The 10,228-nt window shown below is 46.3% G+C and overlaps 1 protein-coding gene across 1 annotated transcript; it reads right to left on the bottom strand.

Moving 5' to 3' along the window:
- Positions 1 to 7,317: 7,317 nt before the first annotated feature.
- On the bottom strand, positions 7,318 to 9,852 carry LOC123116761 (uncharacterized). Its single transcript, XM_044537671.1, has 2 exons — positions 8,531 to 9,852; positions 7,318 to 7,943 (listed from the first exon to the last, which is right to left on the bottom strand). The coding sequence occupies exons 1-2, from the start codon at positions 9,767 to 9,769 to the stop codon at positions 7,737 to 7,739; spliced, it is 1,446 nt and encodes a 481-aa protein (XP_044393606.1). The 5' UTR covers positions 9,770 to 9,852; the 3' UTR covers positions 7,318 to 7,736.
- Between the last annotated feature and the right edge of the window lie 376 nt (positions 9,853 to 10,228).

Here is a 10,228-nt window from a genome sequence, read left to right as displayed (position 1 = left end):
GCATGCTCTTTGTTTCTGAACAGTCGTTTCAACCGTGGTATTATAGGAGCATACAACATCACCTCCGCAGGAACTCTCTTCCTGCGAGGCTTGCCGTCAATATCACCAGGGTCATCTCGTCTGATCTTATACCGCAATGCACCGCATACCGGGCATGTGTTCAAATCCTCGTACACACCGCGGTAGAGGATGCAGTCGTTAGCGCATGCATGTATCTTCTGCACCTCCAATCCTAGAGGGCATACGACCTTCTTTGCTGCGTACGTACTGTCGGGCAATTCATTATCCTTTGGAAGCTTCTTCTTCAATATTTTCAGTAGCTTCTCAAATCCTTTGTCAGGCACAACATTCTCTGCCTTCCACTGCAGCAATTCCAGTATGGTACCCAGATTTGTATTGCCATCTTCACAATTGGGGTACAACTTTTTTTGTGATCCTCTAACATGCGATCGAACTCCAGCTTCTCCTTTTGACTTTTGCATTGCGTCCTTGCATCGACAATGACCCGGCGGAGATCATCATCGGGCACATCGTTTGGTTCCTCTTGATCTTCAGCAGCTTCCCCCGTTGCAGCATCATCGGGCACATCGTCTGGTTCCTCTTGATCTTCAGCGGCTCCCCCCGTTGCAGCATCACCGTATTCAGGGGGCACATAGTTGTCATCGTCCCCTTCTTCTTCGTTGTCTTCCATCATAACCCCTATTTCTCTGTGCCTCGTCCAAACATTATAGTGTGGCATGAAACCCTTGTAAAGCAGGTGGGTGTGAAGGATTTTCCGGTCAGAGTAAGACTTCGTATTCCCACATTTAGTGCACGGACACCACATAAAACCATTCTGATTGTTTGCCTCAGCCACTTCGAGAAAAATATGCAAGCCCTTAATGTACTCGGAGGTGTGTCTGTCACCATACATCCATTGCCGGTTCATCTGTGTGCATTACATATAATTATGTGTGTCAAAAGTAAGAAAATCAGACAAATATCTACCTAAAGTAAGAAAATCAGACAAGTATCAGAAAGAAGATAAGAACAAGAGGCTCACCACGGTGGTGCCGGCGACGAGATCGGCGCGAGCGATCAACGGCGGTGAAAACGGGGACGGGGCGTGACAGACCGCTAAATCTAGACAAATCTCGAAAAAAATGGAGCTCCGAGGTCGAGCTTCGAGAGGAGAAAGCTTAACTAGTGTGGCTCGGGCATTTCATCGAACACCTCATGTGCATAGGAGGTGAACTAGAGCACCCAAATGCCCTCTCCTTGCCGGATTGAAAAAACAGAGCACTGGAGTGCTCTGCCGCGGCGCTGGGTATATATAGGCAAGTTATTTGTCCCGGTTCGTGGCATGAACCGGGACTAAAGCTCCCCCTTCTGTCCCGGTTCAAGCCACGAACCGAGACCAATGGTTGTGGGCCAGGAGCGAGGACCATTGGTCCCGGTTCGTGGCTTGAACCGGGACAAATGGTTCCGAACAAACCGGGACCAATGCCCACGAGGCCCCGGCCGCCCCCCTAGGCTCATGAACCGGGTCTAATACCCCCCATTGGTCCCGGTTCTTGAAGAACCGGGACTAATGGGCTGGATAGGGCCGAACGGTAGCCCTGTTTTCTACTAGTGTTGATCTATGATAGGAAGATGTCGGCGCCTTGGTGTCGTTTTCCCTCTTGGGGGCTTCGTCTTGGGAGACCGGCATCGGCTAGCGGGACCGGTTGCTGGCGGCAGGTTGTGACGTCTAGGCTTCTGCGGCAACGATGATGGTGGGGGCGATGTCAGCAACGCAACAATGGTTGAGGTAGTCGGTTCTTCTCCGGCGTGTCCATGGGTTTGCCTCGGTTTGTTGTTTATGTGAAGTCGAAGCTGTGCCGGAGGGACCCTACGGTGTATGATGACTGGCTGCAGGTGGTCCATTCGGCGATCTTCCATGGTGCTAGTCGTGCCTGGTTTTGTCCTTCGTAGCTCTCCATCAGAGTCGGAGGTGCGTTGTCTGGTCGCGGGTGGCTGGGTTTTAGCATAGATCTTCATGCAACCCCTCACGGCCTCTGCAGTGTGGGTTGAATGGACAATTGCCTACGGCAAAGTCGGAGTCATTTGCTCAGAGTGTAGGAATGACGATGATGCCTGTGTGCTGTCTCGCCGAGGCCTTTTTTTGTAGCGGTGTGTGTGGGGTTTCGTATGTGTGCCGTTCAGTGGCTGTGATGATTTTTGTCCGGTTCTTCATGATTAACTGGGCAACCTGAATGCATGAGCTTCTTGTTAAGCTAGGGGCCATTGCCTCATTCTTTTAACAAGGACAAAACTCTGAATGCATGAGCTTCTTGTTAACATTATCATGCAACTCATTACAGAAGAGATCCTAAAGACATCACTTGCTGTAACTCCAGATGAGAAGGAACATGAGTCTGTTGGGCTGACATGTGCAGCCTCTTCCTGCTGCTGCCTAGAGAGCAAAACGGTTGATGCTCGCCTGTTGTTTTGGGACGCACACAGTCGCAGAAGGGCACCCTACTCTTCTTCTTTTGCCCGGCATCATTTTTGTCCTTTTTGTCCTTGTTGAGAAAGAATCCATTAACACCTATGACACCAAAATTACATATAATTGCCAACACATTTAAACAGGCAGTCTTCCACTGGCGGATCCAGTAACACCTATCTCTCCCTAATAATAATAAAGTACGGATTAAGTTTCTCGGGTTCACCCTCGCGCACTTTTGTAAAGAAACCCCTGTTGATTTCGGTATTGTACGCGCAGTCCTCACAATAAGTCACGAACCGGTACGCCCGACAAAAGGAAAGAAAATCAGCCCCCTCCCCCCGCACGCCCTGCCTTCCAATCCCATCTCCACCCCCGGATGAGACTTGCCTGCTCCCCGCTCGTGTGCCCATCCGTGCTCCCGCGTACATGGCTTGATTTGATTGGAACAAAATAAGGCCCGGCTCCACCCCTTAAAATCGGGGGGGGGGGGGGGGGGGGGGGGGGGGGGGGGGGAGGAGGGGAGATGATTAGATTACAAAGTAAAAAGAAAAAAGGACAACCGTAGGATGAAGTGGGAGCACGGATGGGAGCATGGGGAGGGAGCAGGCAAGCCGGATCCCTCCACCCCCTGCCACGCCCCTCACCGCGCGCCGCCGTGCGCCGCCACCGGCCACCCCGTCAGCGCGCCTGCCCCTCCCCGACCGGCTACACACAGATGATGCTCGAGCGCACCTTCTGGATCGGTTCAACGTGGTGGCTCGAGCGGTTGGGGGTGGCACAACAGCTCGATGCAGAACAGCCGCGGCGACGGCGGCGGCTGGAGCTTGCAAGGGCCGGATCCGTGCATGGCAGGGGTTGGGGAGGCTGATCCGAAAGTGGGCGGCGAGGCGGGGGTCGCCGATGGCGACGAGGAAAGCCGGAGTGAGGGATCCGACGACCTAGGCAGGAGCTCGCCGGAGCTGGGCGACGGCAGACGGGCGCGTGAGACGGAGGGATCCGGCGTGGCAGCGTGAATTCCTTGCAGGTAGATAGCTCCAAGCCATGGTGGCTCTTCAGTTTTCCCTGGAGGAAAAGAGAGAAAGAGGATTCAGGGAGGAGGACAGGTAGGGAGAAGAAGGTGCAGGTGCGAGCTTGGGGAAGAGGGAACAGAACGTCAAGTGAGAGACTGGGAGGATTAGGGATTCTTCTTAGCCAGTGTGGTAAGGTGGAGAGGCTGCTTAGGGAACATGTGCGTACATCCTTGCTCCTTTTCTTCTTCCAGTTGTAGCTACTTTTCAGCAGACGTGTACATCCTTGCTCCTTCTCTTCTTTTGATTTTAGGTACTCTCCAGTATTCAATTTGCATGTAGAACCGTAGAGAATCAGCTAGATATTTTACTATTGTATAAGGTGTGGAGTACTGAGAGTGGCATTTATATTGCTGCAAATGCAATATATGATTTATGCAGCAGAGAGGAGGCTGCAAGGGGAGAGGAACGGTGTGTTGAGGTTGAGGAACACATGACACATCGGGACCCGGGAGCTCGAGAAGAGGCTCGATCGATCTCGACAAGAAGTGATCTCCCCTTGGTGACAATACTAGATGGCCTCTCTAGGCTCCTGTCATAGACCTTGGTATGTGGATAGATTTCATTTCTTCAACGGTTCATTGATGCACGAGTAAGCTTGCAAAGCGGCATCCTGCTTATCTAGCTTTATCTCCATGGCTGTCCATGTAACTGGTAATGACTCTGCAGCAGCCAAGCATTAAAAAGTTTCATACATCCGGCCTCTAATCCTTGCAATTGATTATATATTTAAGCAAACACGAGATGAAGAGACATCATTTAATTTTAAGCGAATCAATAAATTATAGAAATTGGCGTGGTCATATATATAACGGTTTGATCTGTAGGCCTTTTTATGTTTTTTCTTTTTCCAAAAGCAGAGAAGACAAAGAATCTCATCTCCAAAGTGTTCAGTGCAGAGAAGATGAACCATGCAAAAACTCAGGCTGGACCACCGTGGCTTCACTGCTGGTAGAACAGCAGAGAGCTTGGCTGCTACCAGGGTGATTCAAATGGAGCGTGTTTGTGGCCTCTTGCACTACATGATTAATGGTAGCTTCTATTACATGACATGATTTTTGCAGCTGATATGTTTCATGCGAGAGGACATAAATTTGCATCTTATTTTTCTGTCCAACTAGTTCCAAATCACAAATGTTTGTGCTATCAGTGACAATTTGGTGGAAAAGACGAGTCATATATACAGCCAATGAAAGCTTTCACATCAGTCGTTGCTCTTGATCGTCTTTGCAAGTCCATAGATATAATTTTTATGGTTTTCCTTTACTCATAGTAAGTACTGAATATTTTGTGCTTCAACCCTTTAGGTGTTAATTTCTGTGATGCAGCTAACAAAGTTGGCAATAGGTACAATATAACCATCATGATCTGCACAAGGATATCGCCTAGGTGCATAAATCATAATCATTTAGTTTTTATTTGGCAAGCTGGAGCTACCCGGAACTTATGATTTTGGTGCCAAGATGGATGAATTGAACCGGGTGACCCACTGTCAGGTATCGTTGTTCAGTTATCCTGAGGGTAATGTGGATATGTTCTGTTTGAGATCAAAGTTTGGTATTGCTAGAAAATATATATGTGATGTGCACCGAGATTTCAAATATATAACAACACTGATACAACGTAATGTTTCCCTTGCTATCGTACATAATGATTACTTGAACTAACGTACCTTATAATAATATTTCTATCTTGCACCATGAGTGTTGTTCAGTAGTAGTATTCGCTTTGCTGAAGGTAATAGTGATGCACCTGTGCCAAGAAGGTTCTTTCCTGTTCAATGCAATGATAAAACGCTGAAACATCATGGTGTCCATGCTAAAAGATAATGATTCACCCCCTGGCTTCTTATTGTTGTATCCTCTTGGGGAATAGCTTTTGGAAACTATGATACATATATATTTGCCAGATTAATGGGTAGAGCAATCAAAGAACCATAATTTATATCCCTTTTAAATAAAGATACTATTCACTCATTGTTTATTGGTTATATTTTCAGGTCATAAATCACTTCTTTTGTTGAAAGAAGAGACTCCATTTGCTGTCGAGGACCAAATCGCACTAACCATTCGGTTTACTTGGTTAGAAGAAATTGAGAAAGGGGCCGAGCATCTTACACCTAATAGGAAGTGGTGGTCTAATCCCAATCTCACCCAATAAACGTACATTACTACAAATGTTGCATGTCACGGCCTATATTTTTTCATTACTATCATAGCCTTTTTAGATCAAAGCATGTCATGCATTACATTTCATTATCTATGTTGCAACTTCAAGACCACAATGCCTCTGTATGTAACATATGTATGCTGACTATTTTTTGGAATTGAATTATGTATTCAAAGCTATTGTTCAGCATATACATCGTTTGAAAATCATACAAGGGGCAAAATTTATATGTACCCTTCTGTTTTAATATATGGCTATAAATGGATTAACTGAGCCAAAGGCAGTGCCTTTTCATACAAATATATGTGTACCACATCTTTCAGATAATCATATATGTTTGCTGGCAGAATATATGTGCACTGAAGTACAAATAAATTTATTTGTGGGACTTGATGCCAGATATATACAGATTGCATGTTCTCTGAGAGCATCTGCAATGATGGACGCCATGATTTATTTCCCGATAGACCGGCAGTTGCGTTAGTTGTTCCCAGTGTGCCTGGTACCAATAGATGCATTGAGCGCTTTCTCTTTTTCTGGGCACGCGAGTAAAGAAACGAGGAGCCGGGTCTACGTATTCAGAGCCGCTGATAAGCGCCTGGCATCGAAGGAGAAGGCGCTTACTTTTTTCTTAATTTTCTGATGTTTAACTTTTTATTCTAAGTGCCTACACAAGAGTCTAGCATTGCAGATGCCCTTAAGCTATAGGCTATCGTAGTGGTTTTACCAATCACAAATAATGCGACCAATGATGCAACAATAGTACAAATTTAGAGCACAATACATCATGATCTATTGGAAATTACATGTTCCCTATTTGACATATCAACCAGTCAAAGTGGCCATCTTGCATTGACCTCGAAAGTGTGTTTTTTGGCCAGGCCACCGAACAAGGCTAGCATATTGAACCCAAACTTGAGCATATAGACATAGTTAATCGAGCACGAAACAGTTCATTGAGTGCGAGTTTTGTTGACAGCCCTACCGGCTGGAGGTAAACAAATACCTTTCCCCCCCTTTTTTTTCTTCATAAAATCAAATGCTTGTATTAATGTTGAATTCCGTGCATTTTCATACATTATTCAACATTTTTGTTCGTTAGTAAACAAAGTCATTCTTTTAATTCACATTATTGAGCTAGGAAAATGGACAGAACTATTATTTTTGTCCCGTTGAACGCACGGGCTCTTTTGCTAGTGACATTTAAACTGCCATCCAGTAACTTTGGTTTCTGAATCCTCCTGAGACATAAAATGACTTCAGTGTAATTGAAGTTTCAGGTGTCTCTATATAATAACTGTGCAAGGCTACAGATCCTTCTCCCTCCGTCCGGAAATACTTGTCGGAGAAATGGATGTATCTAGACATATTATAGTTCTAGATACATCTATTTTTATCAATTTCTCCAACAAGTTTTTCCAAGCAGAGGGAGTATAATACAGGATACGTCTATTTAGCGTTGACCGAAGCAATGGATGTGAAATAAGATAATGTAAGACCAAGCAAAAGGAAACCAACTGCCCCACAATGGAAGAACAATGCTACAAAAGGACTTGAGACCCAGGCAAACAATAAAAAGGACAGGATCACCAGTGAAAAGATAAAAAAGAGTGGACCCACAACAGACAAGTACTCAAGCTAATTAAGATGCAAATTAAGTGGCCATATTGCCAAATACGTACTCCTACTGATGGTTACATTCTGGTTCACTTGAACCTATCCTGTATGGAGCTGCGAGGCTTCTAGGCAAATTTGATGGAATATATTCAGGTGGTTGAGGGGGCCCCCCTCCTCCCCCGGTGAAAATTTCAAAAAAAAAAACAAGCCCTACAAGCATTTGAATCTAGCACATGATGATTGTCTCAAAAACCAAAGTACCAAGTACCAACACATCTAAACAAAAGGCCATCTCATTGAAAGAAATACACCATGATCATTCCAAAGATGCTGGTTCAACTGGCAAACAAGTGGGTCAACTGGTCATCACCTCTCTCTTTCTTCCCTTCTCTCGTAGTCATCAATGGCGGCACTTATCCTCGAGATACAACTAGAGACTTCTTCTCGTCCTCAATAGAAAGTAGAAATGCCTCTATCTCTGCAACTTTTGCCCCATCGCCATTAATCAGAGCTTCTTTATATGATCGCAATGCTGTGACAAGAACAGAGGGAGTTTCTTCTATGCCCACAGGACCATCTTCTGCCACATTTTCTCCAGTAACCTTGGTTTCTAAATCCTCCTGAGACATAAAATGGTTTCAGTGTAAGTAAGGATTCAAGTGTTTGTGTAGACAAACTGTGCAAGGTTATTGACTCAAACGTGGTACAAGACAGATCTTTTAAAAAAATGGTACATGACAGATTTATTTAGCAACGACCGAAGCAATGGAAGCGAAGTAAGATATTTGCTACACCAACACCTTATAGCGGTCAGGGTTACAAAGCATTGTGTAGACATTATTTTAGTGTAGAGGTTTTTTTTAAGCCTAGGATACTGCAATGCAGAGATATCATATAATCTGCAAAAAACACATGCAAAAATTAAAATATTGAATCCTTGTATAAAATCAGCAATTGAACACTTATATTATGAGTTACGCAAATGAGTCTAATGTACCTAGACTAATAACTAAGTCATTGCTCTATAACCAACTCAAACAATTGACCAATCTTGTACAAACTCTTTTCAATCAATGCCTCAAGACAAAATGCTAGCAAAACATGAAACTGATGGCAGATTTTCACAGCTATACAATAATCAATTGCATATGATTCAGGGACCAAACATCAGGATAAATTTTACCGGCGTCTTGAAACACAGGCTCACCTTGTTGCATACCAAAGAAGAAGGCCACGGCATGATGTAGGGATGGACGCCAAGTCCATACTCAAAGAGCTTGTTGACCTTCTCTGTTTCCAGGCAAAAGGATAGGAAGCACTTTGTATACAGATAATAAACAGACAGGTACACAAAACCATCTATGACTCGGATAACCTGCGCTGTGACATCATAGTACTCTTCTGAACGCATAGAGAAATCAACAAATTTGTTCAGTGGGAAAATCTTGTGCGGCATCCATTTATCAACACCACCACCATCAGCTCTCCAAAACCAAACAGCAAGCATCCCTTCGTTTGCACCAAACTGGTCTGTGAAAGCCATACAGAGCTCCCCATCCTTTGTCAGACCAAGCTCAAATTCTGTGGAGTCCATATCTTTCAAGTGCGGCGGCAAATCCATTCGAGATAACTGCAGCGTCCCAGCATTGAGGACGACTATATATGCTTGATTTTTGTGTTTCCAGTAGACTAATCTATCAAATTCATCCACCGGCGTAGCAGTGTAAGACGAGAGCATGCACTTATCACCTCCATCATCCCCAGCCTGCGGCATTGAGGTGTCCACCCACGAGAAACCCTGCCACTCCCTGCTGTCCGATGAGAAGACAGAGAAGCGAACCATGGTTCTTCGCCGCCGCCTGCGGCGACGAACACATACCACGCGGAACGACATCTGGTCGTCTTCCGAGAAGATGATGCGAAAATAAAGATAGCGGGAATCGCAGGCCTCCTGAGGTGGGTAGGGGAAGACATTCAGCGCCTGTGTGAGGGGGTTGTAAACAGCGATCTGGTCGGTGCTCTGGTTGTGGATGAAGACGTAGCCGGAGCAGTCGCCCTTGAACGCCCACCTAGTGTCGTCGCCGTCTTCCGGTAGACGGGTGAACAAGAAGTCGGAGCCGCGGACCACGGCGGCGGCGAGGTCCGGGTCGGAGCGGCTGCGGAAGGGGACGAAGGCAGGGATGGCGGTGCGCAAGGGGTTGCTGAAGTATCCAAGGATCTGAGGCGGGTGGAGCGCCCGGAAGCGGCGGCGGAAGGCGGGGGAGGAGCGGACGGCGCGGAGGAAGGTGCGGCAGGCGAGGGCGGCACGGACGAGGCTGGGGAGGGAGGGGAGGCGGAGGAAGATCTCGCGCAGGAGGTCGTCGCCGATGTCAGCGATGGTGGTGGCCGCTGGATCATACTTCGCCGGCGCCTGCGACGGCGACGGTGGCCCTAGTTGGGAGGCCATGGCTTGATGGCTGTCGAGTCCGAGCTCGGGAAGGCGGCGGCGGATTTTGGTTTCCGGAGTAGACGGCAGCGGAAGGGGAAATTTGTGCGGGCAAATCGCGGGGGTCAACTCGGAACCGATACAAACTAAACTTCTTTCAGCTTGGAACCCTCTAAGAGGGGAAAAGCCATTTACTTTCGCGTTCCGTTTACAACATGTATCTTGACCGCCTAAATCTACCCATGATGCATGTGAGAAAGCTAAGAAAGACCCCGCTAGGACCAAAATTAATCTTGCCTAGTAGTAGGTGACGCTGTAGGTGACGCTGTTGGCTAGTCTTATCCAGTAGTAATTAAATTCGCTTTACCCTTCCGGTTGTGGAATTAATTCATGTGATTATCTCTCTAGTCTATGATGTTGGAAGTAATTTAAATATCACAGAATTAAAATGTCATGTTATTGGAATTGTTCTCAAAGAAT

Source organism: Triticum aestivum, chromosome 5B (genome assembly GCF_018294505.1).
Source record: "Triticum aestivum cultivar Chinese Spring chromosome 5B, IWGSC CS RefSeq v2.1, whole genome shotgun sequence".
Lineage (NCBI taxonomy): Eukaryota > Viridiplantae > Streptophyta > Magnoliopsida > Poales > Poaceae > Triticum > Triticum aestivum.
This window is presented reverse-complemented; position numbering and strand designations above follow the sequence as displayed.